The 25,551-nt window shown below is 43.2% G+C and overlaps 1 protein-coding gene across 2 annotated transcripts in view; it reads left to right on the forward strand.

Annotated features, from left to right (window-relative positions):
* The window catches only part of LOC123762747 (transmembrane 9 superfamily member 1), a 119,567-nt gene that overhangs the window by 78,870 nt on the left and 15,146 nt on the right, over positions 1-25,551 (forward strand). The window contains exons 11-12 of one of the 2 annotated variants that reach the window (XM_045749507.2): positions 15,573-15,764; positions 20,931-21,159. In XM_045749507.2, the coding sequence (XP_045605463.1) occupies positions 15,573-15,764; positions 20,931-21,132 (394 nt within the window). In that variant the 3' untranslated portion in view covers positions 21,133-21,159. The remainder of the gene's footprint in view (positions 1-15,572; positions 15,765-20,930; positions 21,160-25,551) is intronic. The other variant, XM_069332293.1, reaches the window with a different exon arrangement.

The raw sequence follows: 25,551 nt of genomic DNA on the forward strand, positions 1-25,551 counted from the left end.
TTCACCCTGAATGCCCCTGTTACCTAGCAGTAAATAGGTACCTGGGAGTTAGTCAGCTGTCACGGGCTGCTTCCTGGGGGTGGAGGCCTGGTCGAGGACCGGGCCGCGGGGACACTAAAGCCCCGAAATCATCTCAAGATAACCTCAAGATACTCACACAGTCAGCTGGTGGCAGCCGCCCTCTAGGCCAGACACACTAATATTTCTCCTCCAACAATACTGTTTGTGGTGTTATTACGCTATATACACACATTATATATAAGTATCGACCTGTTTTATTCACCATACTTGTACAAGTAAACTGGTATGGTGCCCAAAAGACCATAGTGGTCACCAGTAAACAACATGATAAGTCGTGCAGACAATGCACCTCCCTCACCAAAAAGGCGGCTGCCAACCTATTCCTATTGCTATTTATACCCTCTATACACACGTTATGTATAAGTATCTACATTTGTGTTCACCATAGTGAACCACTAAGCTGGTATGGTGAGTGCAGTCAATAAAAGGTGGCCACACACAGTCAGAAGACATCGCCACCACCCTCCCTCCCACAGCATTACTCCTCCCTCCATGGAGCACAGCGCTAAATATCACCACAATCCTGCTGTTATAAGAACCCTTGTCAGTTTTATCACAGTCAGGGGTCTTCTGTAATAATATCATTGCTAAATAATAGCAAGAAAATGTATATTATGGCATTTTTAGGCGATGCTGTGGTGACAAGCTGAACAGCAGTGCTGTGAGTTCATGCTGCGTGTGTCAGGCTTGGTAGCTCACTCAATACCGAGGCCCCTCACACCCGGGAATTTGGCCCACGATTTAAAAAAAAAAATGGCGTCTGTTTACAAGAGCCCTGATGAAGGTAATTACCTAAGTGTAATTACCCAAGTGTAGTTACAGGATGAGAGCTACGCTCGTGGTGTCCCGTCTTCCCAGCACTCTTTGTCATATAACACTTTGAAACTACTGACGGTCTTGGCCTCCACCACCACCTCACCTAACTTGTTCCAACCGTTTACCACTCTGTTTGCGAAAGTGAATTTTCTTATATTTCTTCAGCATCTCTGTTTAGCTAGTTTAAATCTTTGACCTCTTGTTCTTAAAGTTCCAGGTCTCAGGAAATCTTTCCTATCGATTTTATCAATTCCTGTTACTATTTTGTATGTAGTGATCATATCGCCTCTTTTTTCTTCTGTCTTCTAGTTTTGGCATATGTAATGACTCTAACCTCTCCTCGTATCGTTTGCTCTTCACTTCTGGGAGCCACTTAATAGTATGTCTTTGCACCGTTTCCAGTTTGTTGATGTGCTTCTTAAGATATGGGCACCACACAACCGCTGCATATTCTAGCTTTGGCCTAACAAAAGTCGTGAACAATTTCTTTAGAATTTCGCCATCCATGTATTTAAAAGCAATTCTAAAGTTAGAAAGCGTGGCATAGGTTCCTCGCATAATGTTCTTCGTTATGTTTTTCGATAGTTTTCTATCTAGAACCACCCTTAGATTTCTTTCTTTATCAAAATTCATAAAAGATTTCTCACATAATTTATAGGTTGTTTAGGGTCTATGTTCTCCTATTCCACATTCCATAACATGGCATTTATTCACATTAAATTCCATTTGCCAAGTGTTACTCCATATAGTTATTTTGTCCAGGTCTTCTTGAAAGGCATAGCAATCATCCAAGTTTCTTATCCATCCTATTATCTTAGCATCATCAGTAAACATATTCATATAATCCTGTATTCCATCTGGTAGATCATTTATGTAGACAATGAACATCACCGGTGCAAAAACTGAACCCTGTGGTACTCCACTTGTGACATTTCTCCAGTCCGATACATTGCCTCTGAATACTGCCCTCATTTTTCTATGTCAGAAAATTTTTCATCCATGTTAGAAGCTTACCTGTCACCCCTCCAATATTTTCCAGTATCCAGAACAACCTCTTACATGGAACTCTGTCAAAAGCCTTTTTTAGGTCCAGATAGATGCAGTCAACCAACCATATCTTTTCTGTAAAATCTCTGTGGCTCGATCATAGAAACTGAGTAAATTCGATACACAGGATCTTCCAGATCGGAAACCATACTGTCTGTCTGATATTATATCATTTCTCTCCAGATGTTCTACCCCATTTAGTTTTGATTAGTTTGTCCAATATTTTGACTATTACACTAGTCAACAATACAGGTCTGTAATTGAGGGGGTCTTCCCTGCTACCACTTTTGAAGATTGGGATTGTGATGTCTGAAAAATCAGCTGAAGTGGAATGCTGAGCTCAGATGCACATTCTCTCAGAACCCATGGTGAAACTCCATCTGGGCCAACTGCTTTGTTCTTACTTAACTCCAGGAACATTTGTTTCACTTCGTCTCTAGACACCTCTATGTGCTCTATGCTGTTCTCTTGAATTCTTATTGTCTGGTTTTCTGAAATTCTCCTTTTTTACAAACACACTTTGGCACTTTTCGTTTAATGCTTCACACATTTCCTTTTAATTTTCCGTGTATCTATCCCCCATTTTCAACCTCTGAATATTATCCTTTACCTGCAGCGTGCTTTTAATGAATTTATAGAAAAGGTCTGGATTTGATATACATTTGTCTGCTATACCGTTCTCAAAGTTCCTCTCTGCCTCTCTCCTTACTGACATGTAGTTGTTTCTTGCATCTTTGTATCGCTGGTATGTTTGGGGGTTTGGCCTGTTTCTACAATGATTCCATGCTTGTGTCTTTTAGATCTCTGGCCCTATTGCAATTTCTGTTGAACCAACCCTGTTTGCTAGGTCTGCATGTTTGTTTTGGTATGAATGTTTGTGTGCCTTCATCGTATATTTTGCAAAATTTGGCATACATCTCATTTACTTCCTTGCCTAGCAACAAGTCTGTCCAATTATACCCATGAAAAAAATTTCTTAGTTCCCCATAGTGACCTCTCTTGAAATCGAGTCTAACAACTATTTCACTGTCCCCATTCTGTACTAGATTATATCGCACAGCGTATTTAATGTCCAAGAGGACATGATCACTCTTTCCCAAGGGAGGAAGGTACTGGATGTCAAATACCTCTTCTTCTTTCCTGGTGAATATTAGATCCAGTACTGACAGAACATCTCCTTCCCTCATTCTTGTGACCTGCTTGATGTGTTGATACATGAATGTCTCCAAGAGGAGATCTACAAATCTACAGGTCATGTCATACAAATTGTCAATATCTCGAGGGTTTTCAAATATTAACTCTATTAACTTAAGGTGTTCTTTCACCAGCGCAGCCACTCCTCCCCTCTTCCTAGTCTTCCTGTCACGTCTCCAAACTGGGTAGCCCTTTGGGAATACGACCTCAGTTTAAATATTTTCTTAAAGTTTCGTCTCTGTTAATGCGACAATATCTGGGCCTTTGAGCTGAATTATATCCTTCAACTCCAATATTTTCTATCTCACTCCATAAATGTTGGTATACTACTTTCATGAATATGTTACCCTTCCCTTTGTTCTTTACACCCCATTCCTTTAATGATTTTGTTGCTCTGTCTTTATGTGCCATTTCACAAGCTTTCCAGTCTGACACTTTGTAGAAAAAAAAATCCTTTCTTCTACATTTGTATCCCTATTTAGACATTATGCTTCAATGAGGTTCTTTTTCAGCTTTTCTCTGTCCTCTTTTGAGAGGTCTTGTCTTATTGACCAAAGTTTGCCATCCTCGTCACATTGCAAATTTTTGGTATTCCGAAGCACTTCTATCATATACTTCACTCCATTTAACATCACCCTTAAGGGGTGGTTCTTGTCTTTCTCATATTTTCCTATCCTCCTAAAATCACTAACATGCTCCTTTGAATTTAGGCCTTCTCCTAATCCTACTATTTTTTTATGATTTTCATCTCTTCTGCTGCTTGGTCCACCTTAGATGAAATTTCCTTCTCTAAACATCCAAAAATTATGGACTTGCTTCCATCTACAGTGTTTTGTACCAGTTTACTGTTGGTTACCAGTTCTTTCCTAATTGCTTGCCTAGATCTGCTTCTTGTTGGTCATTTCTGGTTTTGACTTCCGAACACACTTCCTTGATTGTCTCTCTCTCTTTTACAACTTGGGCATACATCTCTCTTATTCTTTATACTTTTCTAATTTTTTATTAACCTCCTCCTATGTGAGTTGTCAATGAGGTTTCCAGTTGCATCTCCTTGCCTAACTCCATGTTAGCCCTCAAGCTAACTAAAGCTAAAAATAGACTCATAACTCCTTTGGAGTTATGAGTCTATTTTCTTGTTTATTTCTTCAATGTCATCACACTTCACTTTCCACCCCTCATTTTTTTTCACTAGTGCCTTGATTTGTTCCTCCTGATTTGTTACCTTGTCAATTAATGCAGTAATAATCTTACCTTGCTGAAGAATACTTCCTTTTAGGGTGTAAAACTCACTTCTAAGAGCTCCATTGTCCTCATCCAGTTTAAGCACTTTTTCTTCATACTTCTTTTGAATATCCTCAATTATCTCTAACCTGCCAAGAACACCTCCTTTCCTTATATCTTGTTGTAATTACCTAAGTGTAGTTACAGGATGAGAGCTACGCTCGTGGTGTCCCGTCTTCCCAGCACTCTTTGTCATATAACGCTTTGAAACTACTGACGGTCTTGGCCTCCACCACCTTCTCCCCTAACTTGTTCCAACCGTCTACCACTCTGTTTGCGAAAGTGAATTTTCTTATATTTCTTCGGCATCTGTGTTTAGCTAGTTTATATCTATGACCTCTTGTTCTTAAAGTTCCAGGTCTCAGGAAGTCTTCCCTGTCGATTTTATCAATTCCTGTTACTATTTTGTACGTAGTGATCATATCACCTCTTTTTCTTCTGTCTTCTAGTTTTGGCATATTTAATGCCTCTAACCTCTCCTCGTAGCTCTTGCCCTTCAGTTCTGGGAGCCACTTAGTAGCATGTCTTTGCACCTTTTCCAGTTTGTTGATGTGCTTCTTAAGATATGGGCACCACACAACTGCTGCATATTCTAGCTTTGGCCTCACAAAAGTCGTGAACAATTTCTTTAGTATATCGCCATCCATGTATTTAAAAGCAATTCTGAAGTTAGAAAGCGTGGCATAGGCTCCTCGCACAATATTCTTTATGTGGTCCTCAGGTGATAGTTTTATAGAACCACCCCTAGATCTCTTTCCTTATCAGAATTCTTTAAAGATTTCTCACATAATATATAGGTTGTGTGGGGTCTATGTTCTCCTATTCCACATTCCATAACATGGCATTTATTAACATTAAATTCCATTTGCCAGGTGGCGCTCCATGTACTTACTTTGTCCAGGTCTTCTTGAAGGGCATGACAATCATCAAGTTTCTTATCCTTCCTATTATCTTAGCATCATCAGCAAACATGTTCATATAATTCTGTATACCAACTGGTAGATCATTTATGTAGACAATAAACATCACTGGTGCAAGAACTGAACCCTGTGGTACTCCACTTGTGACATTTCTCCAGTCCGATACATTGCCTCTGATCACAGCCCTCATTTTTCTATCAGTCAGAAAGTTTTTCATCCATGTTAGAAGCATACCTGTCACTCCTCCAATATTTTCCAGTTTCCAGAACAACCTCTTATGTGGAACTCTGTCGAAAGCCTTTTTTAGGTCCAGATAGATGCAGTCAACCCAACCATCTCTTTCCTGTAAAATCACCGCTTAGCGAGCCGTCTCTGGCGTGGTTCACCTCCAGCCTGCTCTTGTGCCGCTTGAGCCTTCCTGGTTCTTGGTTTGCATGCTCTTTTCTCTTATGCTCGGTTTGTTGTGGCCCCTTCGGTTCCGAGTTGTTTTTTCGAGGATCTTTTCTTGTTGGCGTTGGCCTCTGGGAGTCGGGTTGGAGTGCTTCATGCCCCCCCCCCCCCCTCTCCGATGCCTGGGTTTTGGCTCTTTTGGTTCTCCTGATAAGTTTTGTTAGCTTGCAGCCGTCTCCTTTTCTGACGAAGACTGGCTCCGCTGCTTTCCGGAGGGGTTCTTGGGTTGTTTGATGCTTGATTGGTCAGCCAGGGGTGCATCGTGTGTTGTGTTCGGTTACAACTCTTCGCCGTGCTTGGCGTGCCACGGCTGCCGTGACCGGGGTCATGCTTTGGGTTACTCTGGGTTCCCTTCTTCCCTGTTCCAGGGTGTGGTTCTCTTGGGGTCGTCTGCGGGGTTGGTTTGGCCCTTCCAGTCTGCTGTCTGTCCCCGTGCCCAAGTTGTTTGTTAGTTGGCTCTGCGTTTCTTCGTTGATGTTCCTGTGCCTTGTCAAGCTTGTGTGGCCTTGAGTTGGCAGTTGCAATTTTTGTCTCCGCTTCGCATTATGATGTGTGGGTCTTCTGTCTCCCGGGTTAGGTCCCTCTTGTTCTCGTCTTTGGGTAGGTAGCTCTGGGGAGCCGACGGAGCTCACCCCAGAAAACCAATGTTAATTGTAATGAAATACCATTTTCTGGGTGAGACCTGGAGGCTCCCCGGCAACCCTCCCTTCCCCTGGTTGGCGGTTTTTTGTGTGTTTTGATGTCCTCAGAACCGAGAGGTGGGTCTGGGGCTCCCCCTTCCCCCCTACCGGGATGAGGGGAGCTGCGCTGACAGCGCTGCGGCAACGTGTGACGTCATTCTCGTTTGCCTGTTTCTGTTTGGGGAGATCTATCCACTTGTTTAGCTTTTCGTCGCAATTTTCACCAGAATAGGGGGTTTATTTTGGGACGCTTACCTTTCTGGGTACCTGACCTGGTCGATGGCAGACATAGAATGGGTTGCTCAGGGCTTCACGAACCGGCTCAATTCAGACTGCTCTCCAGTGGTACATTGTCTGAACCGTGGGAGTTCTCTTTGGTCCTTGGCTCTTTGGGTCAGGTCGCTTTGGGTGGCTCGTCTGCTGGTTCTCGGGGTTTGGCTCTCTGTGCAGTTCATATCCAGGGAGTGTTCAACATCCTGGCGGACGGCGTGTCCCGGTTCGTTCCCCTGTCTATGGAATAGACTGTCAACTCTGGCTCCTTCAGTTGGCTCTTCTGGACTTATGGGCTCCTGGAGGTGGACCTCTTCTCGTCGGCGTGGTCGAAGCGTCTCCCGATATATGTGGCACCCTTCTTTGACACCAGAGCTGTCAAGGTGGGGATACCTGTACCTCTCTTCCCAACCCCCAAATCCCCCCGGTCCAGTTGTTGCTTCGGGTTCTAGCCCTGGAGAGTTGTCAGTGGCTCTTTGGTGGCCAGCCCAGCCTTGGTTTCAGGTGCTGCTTGCTTGATATCCATACTTGGGGCATTTTCCGTGGCTCAGTTTGTTGTTGTCAATCCGACCTTTTTCCAGCAGGTCGGACTTCTCCGGTACATGGCTGGTTCAGTGTACTCCTCTGCTCCTCATGTTTATCATGTGTGTGGTGATCAGGTGGCTTCTTTGATGGTGTCCCACCTGGGAGCTTCGTCTCGGTGACAGTATGATGTTTCCTGGCATTCTTTTCACCATTTTCTGTCTCTTCGGCAGTTGTCTTCTATTTCTGATTGGGTTGGCTTGTCCTTTATTTCTTATCTTTTTCAAGACCATCATTTTGATGCTGAATACTGTCGCCTCGTATTGTGGGGTGCTGGTGGAGCCACTCCGTCGTGCGTTTGGGGTAGATGTTACTTCTGCAACTGTTCCTTAAGCTTCTTGTGTTTTGTTTCACTCCCGGCCTGCTCATGCACTGCCTGAGCTGTCCTGGTCCTTGGACCGGGTGCTCTCTCTTCTCTCTTCTTCTCGGTTTGTGATGGTCCCTTCGTTTCAAGATTGTTTTTCCGAGACTATTTCTGTTGGCATTGGTCTCTGGGGGTCGGGTTGGCGAGCTTCATGCTCTCCTCTGGAGCAGGGGGCTTCTGCTCTATGAGTCCTGGTGGTCGATTTGTTCGGTTGGAGCCGCCTCTTCCTCTTATTTATTTATTTATTTATTTATTTATTTATTTATTTATATACAATAAGGTACATTGGGTTTGTGAGAATACATAGCATGGTACAGTAATTGCACTCTTGTAAAGCCACTAGCTCGCGCTGCGTTTCGGGCAGGTCCTTAATCTAACAGATAATTTTAAGTAGGTAAATTCTATCAGAATTAATAAAATGATAACAAATACATTGCAAGAAAAAAAAAGATGAGAGAGATTAGTAAGTATATTAAAGCACATTGGTATATTAAAGCTCTGATTGATTACATTGACAGCTTGATTGGTAAATTAAACAAGATTAATAGACACCATACAGCAGATTGACAGCACATTTAAGAAGACAGCAATGATCGCAATGATAAAGATGTTCAGATTGGGTACATAAAGATTGGGAGATTGGGTAGCAATAGATACAGTGCAGTTTTAAATCAAAAGGTAAAAACTATGAAGATGAAATTAGGTACTTTTTAGTATTGTTTTTGAATGATGCAAAAGTTGGACAGCTTTTCAATTCAATAGGGAGTGAGTTCCATAGACTGAGTCCCTTTATTTGCATAGTGTGTTTACACAGATTAAGTTTGACTCTGGGGATATCAAAGAGATATTTATTTCTGGTGTGGTGATAATGGGTCCTATTACATCTGTCCAGGGAGAGTTTCAGAGCAGGATTTGCATTTAAGAACAGGGTTTTGTAAATGTAGTTGACACAGGAGAATTTGTGGAGTGAGATTATGTTTAGCATGTTTAGGGAGTTAAACAAGGGGGCTGAGTGTTGTCTGAAAGCAGAATTTGTTATTATTCTGGTAGCAGATTTTTGCTGGGTAATGATGGACTTGAGGTGGTTTGCAGTGATTGAACCCCATGCACAGATACCATAATTAAGATAGGGATAGATTAGTGCATAATATAGAGAGATGAGAGCAGAGTTAGGTACATAATATCTGATTTTAGAGAGTATACCAACTGTTTTAGAGACTTTCTTAGTTCTAGCGAAGAACGAGACGACGGCTTTCCGGAGGGGCCCCTTGGGTCTTTGATGCTTGGTTGGTCAGGCCAGGGGTGCATCATGTGTTCTCTAGTTGCAGCTCCTCACCGTTATCTGCCCATCTTGGCCTCCGTGTCTGGGGCTGTGCTTTGGTTTGATCCGGCTTTAAAATAACAATGTACTGGAGTGAACGATATGGAAGAAAATGCAGAATAGAACCAGTGAAGAGCAGAGGTGCCATAGGCACAATCAGAGAACACTGTATAAACATCAGAGGTCCGCGGTTGTTCAACGTCCTCCCAGCAAGCATAAGAAATATTGCCATAACAACCGTGGACATCTTCAAGAGGAAACTAGATTTATTCCTGCAAGGAGTGCCGGACCAACCGGGCTGTGGTGGGTATGTGGGCCTGCGGGCCGCTCCAAGCAACAGCCTAGTGGACCAAACTCTCACAAGTCAAGCCTGGCCTCGGGCCGGGCTTGGGGAGTAGAAGAATTCCCAGAACCCCATCAACCAGGTATCAACCAGGTATCAGGCTTCCCTCTTCCCCGTTCCAGGACTTGGGTCTCCCAGGTCGTCCGCAGGGTTATTAAGTTAAGCCAGCTTGTGGTCTATTCTCATGCCCATGATGTTCGTAAGTTTGCTGCTTTGGCTGCCATCTTCGGCAACATGTCTTGGACCGATATTCGGGCTCCAAAAGATTTTGGAGCTCGCACAGGGTCCTGGCTGCCCGATATTTGGTAAACATTCTTGGTCCTGGGCATTTGTGTGTAGCATTTGGTCACAGATTGCAGCCTGTTGTCTCGACTTTAAATTGAGAAGCGCATGGTGGCCGCCTTCAGGATAGGTCCCTCTTTTACTTACTTTGGGTTATGTAGCTCCAGGGAGTAGAAGGAGCTCCTCTCAGAAAACCAGCATTGAATGTAATGAAATGCTGTTTTCTAGGTGAGCCCCTGAGGCTATCTGGCACCCTCCCTTCCTCCGCTCAGTAGTTTCACTTCGCTTTTGATGCTCGGCCTTCGAACTGGGGGTTGGAGCAGCCAGTGCGAGGGTCCAGGGCTCCACATCCCCTCCTGGGCGGGGAAAGGGGGCTGTATGGACAAGCAGCAGCGGTGATGTGACGTTTCCTTGAGAGTTGGGGGAGTTCTGCCTCCCAGTTTGGTTTTCGGTTGCAATTTTCGTACAAAGTGGGGTTTGTTTTGTTATGCCTTCCTTTCTGGGTGACTAACTCTGGTACCACATGGGGGGTTTTCCAGAAGCCATTGCTCTCTGGCCTCTCTGAGGGGGCCAGCTTCTAGCTCGTGGTTCCCGGTAGGCTGAACTCCATTGACTAATTCCCTAGTATAATATATTTCATATCAGTCCGATAGCTCCAGGAAGCCTCTGGGGCTCACCCAGAAAATGGCGTTTCATTACATTCAACGCTGATTTTTTTTATCACATGTTGTGTTAAATTTATATGATATTTGTTGTATTCCATACAAATATTACAGAGTTTAATGGTATACCTTTAGTTTTTGGATATGCTTCATTTAGCACTGCCCCATGTAATGCGATTCATTTTATATGAGGAGGCATGTGGTGTCAGTGGTTGAAGTTGTTGTCAGGGTAGGCAGGTGTGTTAGTAGTGAATGTCACTGAAGGCAGGTAGTGTTAGGGGGAGGCAGGTGGTGTCAATGGTAGAAATTGTTAGGAGTGGCAGGTTGCGTTAGTGGTGAGCATCAGGGAAGGCAGATGGTGTCAGTGGGGGGGGTAAAAAGATGCGTGCAGCATAAGGACATTTGTACGCATTAATACTGTATTTATATGTACTGTACAGTGGAACCTCGAGCGACTAGCGACTCAAATTACTAGCATTTTGAGTAACGAGCGTGCCGATCGCCGACAATGTGTCTCGATTGGCAAGCTCTCATTTGATTAACGAGAAAACCACATGTTGAGTTCCCGCTGCTTTTCGCACATTCTCGAACGCCTCCGACAATGCAAATAACACTCGCCTGGCGTTCCGCGAGCACTATGTCATGGGTTCATATCCTGGCCTGGGAGGATTTACTGGGCGCAATTTTTACCATGTGGGGTTTGTTTTGTTATGCCTACCTTTCTGGGTGTCTAACCCCGGTCGATAGCAGATAAGGAAAACCCCAACCACAATGGGGTTTTCCAGGGCCATTGCTCCCTGAAACCTCTCTGAAGGGGCCAGGTTCTGGCGCTGGTCTCTGGTAGGTCTGAACTCCTTAGCTAATGTCCCGGTCTAATATAACATACATTAGCCCGATAAGCTCCAGGGAGCTTCCAGGGCTGACCCAAAAAATGGCGTTTCATTACATTCAACGTTGGTTTTATGATGATTGTTCTTTTTTCAACTTTGTTCACTTTTTTATATTTTTTAATTTTTTTTATAGCAAAAGGCTCATTTAGTGTTTGTTAGGCAGGCTGCTCCATGTTTCTTAAGAAAAAAAAACACATTTGAAAATAGGAAAAATGTCATAAAGGTTCGTTCAGTGTATGTCAGGTAGGCTGCTCCATTATTTAAAAAATCGAATATCATATTGAGGTTTTTCGGTGGTGGAACGGATTATTTTTATTTCCAATACACTATTTTAAATGGGAAATTCATTTTGAAAGACCAGCATTTCACATGACGAGCTCGGTGCTGGAACGGATTAAATTCGTCAATCGAGGTTCCACTGTACATTACTTTGCATATTCCTTATTCATATTAATAAACTGTTCGTACCTAATACCAATTCCAGAGCATGCCATAGCATTCATATAGGAATCTCAAGACAAAGTTGAATAAATAACTCTAGGGGACTAGAAGAAATAAAGCAGTTGGACCTGATGGAGTTTCACCTTTGGTGCTGCGAGAATGTACAACTGAGCTGAGCATTCCACTCCAGTTAATATTCCAGACATCCTTGTGCACAGGAATCTTAGCAGATATATGGTAACAGGGAAACATAGTACCAATCTATAAAAATGGTAGTCGAGAGGAACCTCTAAATTATAGACCCATATCATTAACAAGCGTGGTAGTCAAAATACAAGAAACAATAGTTAAAGCCTAATGGATTGAACACCTCCAGATTAATGACACACACAAATGAACAAACACTATGGTTTCAAACGTGAAGATCCTGTGTAACAAATCTACTTAGTTTTATGATGGAGCCACAGGGATAATACAGGAAAGAGGTGGTTGGGTTGACTGTGTCTATCTGGATCTAGAAAAAAGTTTTTGACAGAGTCCCACACAAGAGGCTGTTCTTTAAACTGGAACATGCTCGAGGAGTGACAGGGAGGCCTTTGACATGGATAAAAAACTTTCTAACTGACAGACAGATGAGGGCAGTAATCAGAGACAAGGTATCTGACTGGAGGAGTGTTACTAGCGGAGTATTACAGGATTCAGTTCTTGCACCAGTAATGTTAATCATGTACATAAACGATCTACTAAAAGGAATACAGAATTATTCGAACATGTTTGTAGATGATGCTTAGATACTGGGGAAGATAGGAGATGCAGACGATTATAATGCCCTTCAAACTGATCTAGATAAAATAAGTGCTTGGAGCGTAAAGTGGCAAATGGAATTCAACATGAATAAATGCCGTGTTATGGAATGTGGATTAGGAGAAAATAGACCACACACAAATTGCAAATTATGTGGAATGGAATTACAGAACTCTAATAAAGAACGAGACTTGCTCTCGCTCTCTCTCTCTCTCCCCCTTGTCTCACAAAGAACATTGTGAGAGGAGTGTATATGTTGCTTTCCGACTTTAAACTTGCTTTTAATTATATGAATGGTGAAATACTAAAGAAACTGTTCATGACTTTTGTGAAACCAAACCTGGAATATGCAGCAGTTGTATGGTGCCCAAATTTCAAGAAGCACATAAGAAAACTGGAAAAGGTGCTACAAAATGGCTTCTGGAACTGAAAAACGAGAGTTACAAGGATAGACATTAAACACACCAAAACTAGAAGATAGAAAAAGAAGTGATATGATCACCACATACAAAATTCTAACAGGAATCTACCAAATTGACAAGGAGGAATTCTTGAAACCAACATCATCATGAGCAAGAGGACACAGTTTCAAGCTAAGGAAACAGAGGTGCAGAAAAAACATTAGAAAGTTTTCTTTTGCAAACAGAGTGGTAGACAGTTGGAACAAGGTAAGTGAGGTGGTGGTGGAGGCCAGAACCGTCAGTAATTGCCAAGCGGTATATGACAGTGCTGGGAAGACAAGACACCAGGAGCGTAGCTCTCATCCTGTAACTACACTTGGACAATTACCATCAACATTTATATGCATCATAGCAAACTAATAAACAGTTCTGGTGGATATGGTAATGAAATTAAAAGACAGTATGGAGCCACATGATACGAGCAGATGACTCCAGCAGTTACGTGATGCAAGACAATTAATGCCTCCAATATTCTACACATCTCGCTATGACCAGCTACAAGAATGCTGTTATTACCACATTCCTGTCACAAAGTCCTAAATATGAATCCATTTCCACAAGGTTATATTGTAAAGGAACATGAGGTCGTTTCATGATGTGTAGATGCAGGAAAAAATAACTGGGTGCTGTGTGTGTACCTCATGCTGTGAACATCATAACTAGCATTGTGTTTACTGGTATCTGAACATTGAACATAGTCTTTATCAGTCAGGATCATCTCTGACACTATCAGTGAAAAATAATTAGTTACCTGTTTTAGTCATCATTATTAAGTGGTGCTGTGGCCCCTAGCTGTACAGGGGTGCTGTGAGCTCCTGCTACATGTGCCAGCCTTGGTTGCTCCCTCAATATTGAGGCTCTCACAGCCAGTACGAATGCAGATAATTTTTTTTTTTTCAAGCTGGCTTCTGTTTACTGGAGTTCTGAGGCACAGGATGTGAGCCCTGTGTATCGGCGGGAGTTTTGAATCATTTCCTATACCTAAAAGCCCCATTTGGCACTCTGCTCACCCTTGAACCGGCGCCTTAAGGCACTTAGTGCAGTGCATTGGTTAAGATGCTATACACACCACTGGTCGAGTGCCTTAACCACTGTGATGCGCCGAGTTTATTGTGACATTCTCCCTGTGCTCATAAAATCAAGGGTCGCAAAATTTATTTGATCTTTGTAAAATTATAAATTCCCTTCCCTGAACACGTACCTGTACAAAAACCTAAAAAATTCCACTTTGGCTGTGGGGACGTGGAGAAGTGGGCGTCACAGAGCTCCCAGAGGCAGTTGCGCTCGCCATTCAAACACCACGAGTTGCCATAATTATATTTTTAATTATTTGTTCTATGTATTTCCAATGTGGTTTTATTTGTTTTATCGTATATGATGCATATTTGTGTCCTTTACAAAACGTGTACAGTAGAACGTTCATAAGGGTTCATGGAACTGTGATAAATGTGTCAGTTATGTGCCCACAATAAATGTTTGTCACAATATTACTTGTTAAAAATTCATCAAAGTTACAATATGTACAGTTTCACACACTATTTACACAGTAACACACTGTATTACACACTCAGTACTGTGGAGATGTGTAATAATCAACGAAGTAGTCCATGGTACACAGCACAACTTCACTCTTGTTGCACCAAATACAGATAGATTTTTGCTTCCTGTTTCTTCCTTTGTGTGCTTGCAAATAATGCACTCACGTACACCCTTGGCTTCAGTACTTGTAAGTGGTATGTAGCCAAGCTTGTAAAGTGTAAGGTAGTATTGAAAAGATTATAGGAAAAGATCAATTTATAAGGTAGTCTTGAAAAGATGGCTTTGTAAGCTTCCTAACTGGAGAGATTCAGTCATTCTGGAAGAGATTCACCTATTTGTGAAAATATCTAGGGGAAAACACCATCATGGAAGCCACTAACACTGTTCATCTATGCTACTTGTATCAGATGCATCATCACTGAACCCAGAAAATGATTCATCTATGTATCATTGATCAAAATTGGAGACGGCATGGGTGGGCAAGAGTGGCACTCAGAGCTACAATGGGATACACTCGCTGTATTGTCCTCATCGGTGCTGTATCACTTGCATCCGACCTTTGTGTTACGTAGGTCCTTATTGCACCTACCTTTATCAATATCATGACCCTTATGTTCTTCAAACAATAAGGTCTGAATTTCACCGACAGAGAGCGATCTTTCAACACCTCATCAGATAGGTGTTTGGGAGCCATAGGCGTGTGCGCCACCCATGGTTGCTCACTCGGTACTAAACCAGCCAGCAGCCCTAGGACATTCTGGGAATTTTTTCAAAGATGGCTGCCTCTCACTGGAGGTCCCAAGAGTTCATTTCGTACACAACCTACCATGCACCCATTTTGAATGGGTATAAAATATTCAAAAGATGTTTTCTCGCTTGGTGCAGTTTCCCACAGACCGAGTTTTCTCGGTTGGTTCAGCACAGTGGTTAAGGTGCTATGTATAGTGGTTAAAAATGCTAATAAAAATTATTTGTTTTTTTATTCTTTTTGTTTCTAAAATTATATACTGTATATATTTTTTTCCCACAATCAATTTTCCATGATTAGAATGAGTGATGTTATAACGAAACTGTATTTCAGATCAAGTGCAGGCGTTTCTAAAATTATTTTAACATTGATTTCATATTCTCTTTTTTGAACCAGTGCCATTAGTGTGGAAATGTATTACATTTTCTCCACTCTGTGGGGCCGGGAGCAGTACACACTCTATGGCATACTGGGTGTAGTGTTTGTTATCCTGTTGAGTGTGACTGCGTGTGTGTCCATTGCACTGACATACTTCCAGCTGGCTGCAGAAGACTACAGGTGGTGGTGGCGATCAGTCTTCAGTGCAGGGTAAGGAATCTTTCTATATTATTTGTGCCTAAAATTCATTGTTAATATCTGTACATTAATTTGCTAATCGGGTTTTCAATCAGGAGACCTACCATAGTTAGACCAGGCCATTGGGGCAATGAGTGCCAGAACCACTGAAAGGCTGATAGGGAGATCTCTTTTTCCAGCTATTGTAATTTAGTTAAAAAGGTATCCCACTCCTTACATTTGAATGCAAATTTATGCTTCTCTTCTTAATCTTTTGACTGTGGGTTTTCAACTTCACTTAAATAAAAAAAAAGTCCCTGTAATGCAGTATTCAACTTAATCACCCCATCTTAGAAAAGTGTTTATTACCTAGACCAGTAGTCGCCAACCTTTTGGGGCTCACGGATCATCAAATTCATAATTTTAAATCCCGCAGTCCATTAATATGAATCCCTCGGTCCACCAAACAAGAAATGATAGTTATTAAAGTCAAACCATTTGATGTTATTAAATATAACAGATAAAGAAAATACAGGTACATACAATACACAAATAAAATTGTCTCTTGGACCACCGGCTGTACTGTACTGTAGACTGTACCAAAGGGTTCTATACTATCCCCATGCCTTTAAATTGCTGCCTTTGTGTATTGCTTGAAAATTTCAATATTCATGTTTAGTGGTGCAAAGTAGTTCTCTATTGTTATTGTACAGTACAGTATAGCTCCAAAGTTGCAAATTTTAGGACCATTTTAAAAATATTGGGGAGGTGAGAAAGTGCTAGTGCTAGAAATACAATGGTACCTTGATTTACAACTGCCCTAGATTGATTTTTTTCTAGGGGGAGGAGCCCTGTCGGCTCCCCAAAGCTATCCAGGCTAATATGGATATATTAGATTTCTGGCATCAGTCAATGTGCATGGAGTTCTAGGCCTACCAGGGACCACGAGCCATAACCTGGCCCCCTCAGAGAGGCACAAGGAGCAATGGCCTATAGAAACCCCTTGTGGTTGGAAGCATTCTATGTCTGCCATCAACCGAGTCTGGCACCCAGAATGGTAAGTGCCCCAAACCAAACCCCTATTCTGGTGAAACCATTGCTAAAAAGAGCTGAATGAGTGGACAGGACTTCCCAAATGAAAACAAGCCAATTAACATGACTTCACCACGTTGTGCCGCTGTCTTCATAACTTCCTCGACAGACCTCCTCGATTCCACCTTCCCCCCTCCTCGAGAGGGGGAAAGGTGGGGTTCAGGAAGGGTGGCTACCCACCCTTCAGCTCTTGGCTGATGTGACACTGGCAAGGTCGCATGCCTCTGGCTCCAGAAAATTGTTTCAGTTCTGTGCCTTGTAGTGTGGTGCTGTCTCTACGGTCATTGTGCGAGCCAGGAGTAATTTCTTCACTACTCAGGCTGCATGCACCTAGGGTTTCCTTCCCTAGGTGTCCTGTAAGTACTGCCCTTGGGGCTTGGGGCCACCTTCCACAAGTCGCCTTGGGATCTACCTTCGCTGTGTCTTTTGCTGCTCGGTGATTGACCACCCTTAGAGTCAGCTGGGGTTTCTGTGTTTCCTTGTTTGTCTCTGGGTAGGGGTAGTTTTTGTCACTGGTAGGGGTAGTTTTTGTCACTGGTAGGGGCATAGGGTACTGTGCTGCTAGTTATCACCTCACATAGTGGCCGGCTCTCTTCCGCCTGGGTACGTTGTGCTCCTGTGGGGTTTTTCTTTTTCTTTTTGTTTCACTGCCTGGTGGAGGGTCTGCCTGTTGGTTAGTCAGACCCTATTGTTACTTGGTGGTCCTCCGCTAGGCCCCCTCGAATGTACATGTCCTGAGGGCTCGGCTTTAGCAGTTTGCTTGGTAGTTTTGGGCGCCGGCCAGCAGTACCCTGCATGGGCTTTCCTTAGCGGAATATCATGACTAAGGGCCCTGGGAAACCCAGTGAGGGTTCTGTGGTCTAATGGATGCAACTCCTGGGTCTCCTCTTGCTTTGTGCATGTTGGAAGGTTGCCCTGTCCCCCTGTTTCAGGGGTCACAATCACTGGTCGTGCCTCCGCCATGCTGCCTATAGGGTCGGTGACACTTTTGACCCGGAGTCTTGCGAGTTTTGTTGCTTGTATGTACGTACTTCAGTTCACCCAATCTACTGATGATCATATGCGGGTGCAGACGGCTTCAGTGTTGCATGCTAAGTTCAGGTTGCTGCAACGTGAGAGATTGGTTGCTTCCCCGATGCCTCGAGACTGCACCGCTTAGGCTTTAGGGACCTGGACATGGGGGTTTTAGTCACCTCAGCTTTGCTTCCGTCTGCATCCCCTAGTCCTTCCCTTTCTCTTATGCGTCCTGGTCCTTTTCCCTTGCTTCTGGCCCAGAAGTGTCTTAGGGTTTTGGAGTTGGAGCAAGGTTTAGTTGGTGTTGAGACTCGGGCAGCTTCGGGGAAGTCCCCTTCTGGGGTGGCGGCAGAGGCATTCAAACTTGGTCCTCCAGCAGAAGCTTCTTGATCTGAACAGTGGGTTGACCTGGGGGGTACGGTTCCATGGGTTTGTCGTTTCCGTCTTTCCGGAGGTTTTTGGCCTCCCGCCTCATGTGGTGCGAGAGACCATTGTGGCTTACCTTAGCATGCGTTCTGTCGGTCCCACACACTTGAGTGGTGAGAAGCTCATACGGTGGTGCAGGTTTTTTTCCTGGGTGGCCGATTTTGAGCATCTCATTGCATGCTTGTTCGCCCCTGCCCTTCTGTGGGATGATGGTGTGGTGCAGCTTCATGTGCAGGTTCCTTCCCTTTCGGCTGCAGTGGTCGTGGAAGACTTGCGCACGCATGGCCTGTTGGCTTCGGCCTTGCGTTTCTTTTCCCTGCTCGAGCTGTCCTCAGATTGGCTTGAGGAGGACTGGAGGCACTTGGAGCCACCTGTGGGTCTGTTCTCGGATTCTGCTGTGGTGCAGTATTTGCAAGCGGCTTCGGCTAGCTGTTGTCCCATGTATGATTTGTTGGTTCTCCGGAGGCCCGGGAGGGTGGGCCCCCATCCCAGAGGGGTCATGCCAGGGCTCAGGATTCCACTCGTCGGGGTAGACCACTGGTGTCAGTTTCGGAGCCGCCTTCGTCTGGTCGGCGAGGTGTTCGCTCTATGCGAGGCTCGGGTTCTTGTAAGCGGCACCGGCCCTGTTGCGGTTCGTCCCATTGATGGAGTGATGGGGGCGGCCAGGGAGCCTCCGGGGCTCACCTAGAAAATGGCATTTCATTACATTCAATGCTGGTTTTTTCCACCTCTGGCCTGCTCATGCGCTGCCTGAGCTGTCCTGGGCTTTGAATCGGGTGCTCTCCTTTCTGTCTTCCCCTGGTTTGTGGTGGCCCCTTTGCTCCAGGACTGTTTCCAAAAGGCTTCATTCTTGTTGGCTTTGGCTTTTGGGGGTCGGGTCGGGGAGCTTCATGCTCTCCTCTGGCGCAGAGGCTTTTGCTCTTTTGGTCCGGGTGGACGTTTTTTTCGTTTGCAGCCATCTCCTTCTTTTCTGGCGAAGAACGAGTCGGTGGGCTTCCGGAGGGGTCTATGGGTTATTGATGCTTGGTTGGTCAGGCCGGGGGTGCATCATGTTTTGTGTCCGGTAGTGTCTTTGTGCTGTTACCTGCGCACTTTGGCTTCTGTGTCCAGGGACACACTCTGAGTTGGCCCCTGTTTCTCTTGTTCCCTGTTCCAGGGCTCAGGTCTCTCAGGTCGTCTTCAGGGTTATCAAGTCTAGCCAGCCTGCGGTCTACCCTCGCGCCCATGATGTTCGTCAGTATGCAGTTTTGGCTGCTGTGTTCGGCAATATGACTTGGGCGGATATTACGGCATGGGGGTTGTGGAGATCGAACAGGGTCCTGGCTGCCTGATATCTTGTCCATGTGCCGGGCCCTCAGCGCGGTCTTGTGTCATCTTGGATCGGCTGTTATTGCCACCTGTCTCGCCTTTGGTATGAATTGTGCTGTGCAGCCGTCTCCTGGGTAAGCTCCATTATTATTTCTGTTTAGGTAGTTAGCTCTAGGGAGCCGATGGGGCTTCCCACTGAAAACCAGTGTTGAATGTAATGAAAGACAATTTTCTGGGTAGAGCCCCAGAGGCTCCCTGGCACCCTCCCTTCCCCCTTAGTCGGCAGGTTTTGTTTCCATTTTAAATCTCCAAACTGACGATCTGGCTGCTGGCTCAGTGGGCTTGAACCCCTCTTCCCGAGAGGAGGGAGGGGGGGCTCGGTGCAAATGAGTGGCACGCAGTGTGATGACGTGTTGCTTGTTAAGTCTTAGGTTGCAATATTTATACCAGGTGAGGTCTGTTTTAAAGCACCTACCTTTCCGGGTGCTCAACCCAGGTCGATGGCAGACATGAATACTTTTCATACATGGAATTTCATAGGCAATTGCTCCCTATGCCTCTGAGGGGACCATTTTCAGGCTAGTGGTTCCCAGTAGGCATGACAACTCCATATGACTGAAGCCCTGTATTAATATTAGCTAAAATCAGTCCAATAGTTCCAGGGAGCCTTCGGGACTCAGCCAGAAAAGGGCATTTCATTACATTCATCGCTGGTTTTTTTGCATATATCTCTTAATTTCCAATTCTGTTCACATTTTGTTAGCTTGCATCTCCTATAGTATTAACTGCTTTACCCTTCCCTCCCTTCCCCTCACTCATTTGGTTAAATGTTATTGTCAATTTATTTTTGTTATGCCCAAAAGGCCTGGCATGGTAGTGGCATCATGGATTGTGTAACTCCTGGCACTGCAATTGTACATTACTCTTATGTTCTTTGTACCACACATTCTTTTGAATAAACATGGAATTGAATTTGAATTGAATAGTGTTGACAAGGGCTCTAATTCTTTAAATAAATTATTGAATCCAAATGAAATTTGGGCTTTGCATTCAGCTTCAGATCAAGTGATTTGCTCATGAAGTAATTTATCCCGAGTCCTCTCCACCATTTAAGTCCACCGAGTCTTTTTCGAATACTGTAACTTGAAAAAATAAAAAAGTATAAAAACATTTATACATTCGTGAGCAGTGCCCAGGAGGGCTTGACCATTTTTGTCTGAGCATGTGGTGAAAGGCTGGACCATAATAGTGTAGAACTGCTAAATTTTAAGAATAGTAAATGTAAATCAAGCAATAATTGAAATATTTTGAAAAAGTGTTTTGTTTAACTGCAATTCTGAATTCTGATTTCCTCAACAGATCAACTGGAGGTTTTGTCCTGATGTACTGTCTATTCTACTATCTGAAGAGATCTAACATGTCTGGTGGACTACAGACCATTGAGTTTGTGGGCTGGTCACTCCTCACCTGTTACGTCTTCTTTCTCACCCTGGGTACCGTGTCGTTCTTTGCGTCGCTTGCTTTCGTCAAATATATATATCGAAACATCAAGATGGACTAGCTGGTAGTCTAATGCAGATATAACTAGGCAAGTCTTAGACAAAAAGTTTAAATAAGTGTACTGTACATTCCTATCCATAAACATTGTATGTGAGAATTATGATGGTAGGTGTAATGATTGTATACATGAATGTTTTTTTGCTTTATAAGTAATTTTTACATAAATCATCATGGTAGAGTACCAGAGGCTACAATGCATTTGTGAATTTGGTCGTTAAAGATGTGTATCGAACACGACCAAGATATGTTGAGAGTTACCATTGCCTGTGTGAGAGGTGTGCAAGCTGTAGTTAAGCAGCAGATGAAACTCACAAAGCAAGTGTGGTGCGTGGAGAAGAACTGGAGAGGTGCTAGTATTCTTGATATGAGTTTTAGTAGACACAATCATTGTGTGGTGGTGGATGTAATTATCAGTACTCTTATTAAGTGGCTTGTTTTTGTGTTCAGAAATATCACTGCTGAGTGTAGTGCCTTAAAATGATGATTGAATAGTGAAGCAAGTATTGTACCCTTGAAGACTGTGGCATATCTGAAGGCTGTAAAAATATTACAGGTGTAATTTCATACATTTACAGTAAATTGAATGATTTCATAAGAGTTTTGATAAAAGGATACATTAAAGCATAATTTTAGATTTAAAACCTGTTTTTTAATTTTGTTGTTGATAGCCACTAACTGTAAAATTGTGGTGGCTGATTACTTCCTAAGTACAGTATTAGTAATTTGTTCTGTATCATTATTGATAATGTTTTACCGTACTTAAATCATGCCACCTTTCAAATCACTTCTCTTCCCCCATTTTAAACACAAATACATAAAAATACACAAACACATGTACAGTATAGTTAAACATCATATGACAAAGAATACTGGGAAGATGGGGACACAACAAACGTAGCTCTCATCCTGTAACTACTCTTGGGTAATTACACACACACACATTTCCAACTTCATAATCTCCCGTAAATACATGGATGATGAAATAATAAACTGTTCACAACTTTTGCAACACTAAAAGTTTTGCATCCCCCATATCTCATGAAGCACATCACTAAACTAATACAAAAATACAACTACACTTAGGTTACAGGAGATTACAGGATACATGTACATATATATACAGTTACCCACTCACCTCCCTATACACAAACACCTGATTACAACAACTCATGGTTGTGTTTACATAGACATCTTAATCAAAGGTCAGTTGTCATTTTAAGACAACATGTATATCACTCTTGGGTTTCAAAGTTAAGGACTGAGAATGTTGTTTCATAACTCCGGGCATAACATACTGGTTTTTTTTTTTTTTTTTTTTGAGGGGGGAGCCCCTATTGGCTTCCTGAAGCTACAGTGCCAAACTATTAGGTGCTGTCAGTCATGGAGTTCTTTTAAGCCTACCGGGGACCACGAGCCACAACCTGGCCCCCTCTAAAGAGGTGCAGAGAGCATTTGCATTTTGATCAAACAATTATTTGTAAATTTAATAATGCCCGCCACCACTTGGAAAACACCCACATAGCCAGCGAAACAAAACAGAGCCCTGCTTGTTATAAGGAAAGATCGATGCCTCAAGACCCTGTCAACAAACGAATGAAAATTCACAAACTAGCTCAATTTCATTCGCTCCCTTCCTCCCCTCTTTTGGGGAAGAGGAGGAGACAGACCGGGTCAGCCAGCTGCTCCACCCTCGGTTGTTTGCTGATGGTAGACAGTGTGCGGTTACCCCTCTTTCGATCTGGGACCCATGTTCTGCTTCAACTAAGTGGTGGTGTTTGCCTTTGTGGTGTTCCAACACATGTTTGTGCTGTGTGTGTGTGTGTGCCAGGAGTATAGGGTGCTTGGAGCTGCATGTGCACAGGGTTTTCTTCCCTGTGTGCTCTTAGAGGGGCTCCTCCATGCAGACAGTGCCCTTGCACTCCCAACATTCTCCTCCCTGGAGTGTTTGTGGTTTGCTCCTTTAGAGGGCTTCCACACTTGAGGTGGTCCTCACCCTGGGTAAGTCTGGTTGTCTTTGCTTTCTGTCTTTCCTGAGATTGGGAGAGAGTTTTGGCTGGCTGGGCACACTAAGATTTGTGTGACCTAACTACAGCACGCCTGCAATCTACCCTCGTGCCTATGCTGTTCGCAAGTTTGCCACACTCTCGGCTGTGTTTGCCGATGTGTCGTAGGCAATTTTCGAGCACAGGGGAAGGGAGGGCTTTTGGCAGGTCCTGGCTGCCAGGTTTCTCTTGTCTGTTACTGGTGCACATTTGCCTTGTATGGCCTTGGGTCAAGTATCATGGCCCGTGGTTTCTTGTTCATTATGGTCCCTGCTGTGGTCACTCCTCCCTGGTATTTTCCCTTCATTTAGTTCTCCATGAATAGGAAGCTTCAGGAAGCCACAAGGAACTCCCCCCAAAAAACTAGCATTAAATGTAATAAAATGACAATTTCTGGGTGAACCCCAGTGGCACTCTGACACCCTTCCTTCCTCAGGAAGTCAAAATGGTCTTATCATCATCATAGAACTCATCATCATCGTAGACCTGAGGGTGTAGCAGATAACTGACCCAGTCTATCCCTCTCTTCCTCATCCTCCCCTGCAAATGAGGATAAAGGTGGGGCGAACAAGCATGTGCTTGTTCATGAATTTTCATTCGTATGTTTTCATTGTTGGGAATTCTTTTGGCGATTTTGTTTTGTTTCGCTGACTTTGTGGGTGCTTTCCCGGCGGTGGTGGACATGATTAAAATTTACAGCCAGTTTTGTCATAGTGCCACTGCTCTCTGCTGCTCTTTAGAGGGGGCCTGGTTGTGGTTCCTGGTAGGCCAAAAAGAATTCCGCGACTGATGGCACCTAGTAGTTTGGCACTATGAGTATAACAACTTCAGGGAGCCACCGAGGGCTCACCCAGAAATTTGCGTTTCATTACATTCATCACTAGTTTTTTGTTAAATATTTGAGTAAGTTTGATTTTAATGTTGATTTTGTAATAGTTTATTTATTTTTTGTGGGCATACTGCCATCTGGCAGAATTCTGCATGTACTGCAGTGAAAGTTAGAATTTATACAACTGTACAGTATCAAGAATAACTTTGATTCAATTCTTTATTATTCGTCAAATTTAAAACTACGTTTTTAGTTAAAATCCTATTAATATTTATTTAAAGAAAATAATATGGAAGTGATGTGTAATAACATTGTCAGAAACCTGTTGCTCAGCTGAGATATTTATTTATTACTTGAGGTAGTTGAGGGTAAGCACAGCTCTTGTGTATATATATATCTTTGATGAAGGTGTCTTTTGGCGATACTTGCAAGTTAATGTTAATTGTACTGTTGCATGCATGGTGCAACTTTGACTTGATAATATAATAAAGGCAATCAGTCATTCCACCTTGTGTACTGAATCTAAAAAGTTTGTTTAGATTCAATACATGTTTGTTTCACCTAGATGTTTGTTTGGAGCTAAACAGCTCCAAGCACCCTATACTCCTAGCTCACACAGCACAAACGTGTGTTGGAACAGCCACAAACACCATAACTAAATCTAACATGTTTGCAGCTTCCCTTTTTTGTGTAGAGAAGTCTTCTACTACCTTTGGGGTTTACATATATGTGGGATTCATGTCTTGACTCAGGTTAGCGTTGTATATTCTCACCCATGGGACCACTTCCTGCAAGAGCAGTGGAAAGTGAATGAAATTTCTTTCATTCATATACAGGAAGGCATCTGCCCATGGAAGATACTAGAGCAGTACTCTATAGAAAAGATTCAAAATATTAAAAATGATAATCATTCATTCACCATGCCTTCCATACTCGTGCAGCCTATCCTCTCAAGCATTTCCAACATCATTAAACTAATGTACTAAATTAGCCATGCCTCACCAAACAGAGGGCCCACGAATAGAAAATGGGACATCACGTCAGTTTTGTGAGCGCCATGATTTTTAGTAAATCAGAATTTGGCTGTAGGGGATTTGTCAAAATGAAATGTACTATTCGAGAGGATAGGTTAACTAATGAGCCTATCATCCGCAGCACTTCACTGCTTCATAAGGCTTGGTGTAAAGTGCTCAAGCTGTGTTATGTGCATTTGTCCCACCTTAAATCGTTCCCTCCTAGCCTTGGTCTGCTATTACTTTGTTCACTTATTCCACACTTTCTCATACACAATCATTCACCATGTCTGCCCATATTCTTGACTTTTTTCATCTAATACCCACACATTCCCTTGAATGCATTTTATTTACCACTTGATTATTCATATATTAACAACCAAACCATCTTGGTACAACCGCCTCAATCTTAGGATTTAGTGACTTGCATTATACATTTTTCATTGCATTATCTTTCCTTCTATCTTTACTTTTAACTCCAGACTGGCTCCTGAGATTGTTAATTTCTTCTGCTTTAACTTACAATTTATGCAACA

This window comes from Procambarus clarkii, chromosome 27, assembly GCF_040958095.1.
Source record: "Procambarus clarkii isolate CNS0578487 chromosome 27, FALCON_Pclarkii_2.0, whole genome shotgun sequence".
Taxonomy (NCBI): Eukaryota; Metazoa; Arthropoda; class Malacostraca; order Decapoda; family Cambaridae; genus Procambarus; species Procambarus clarkii.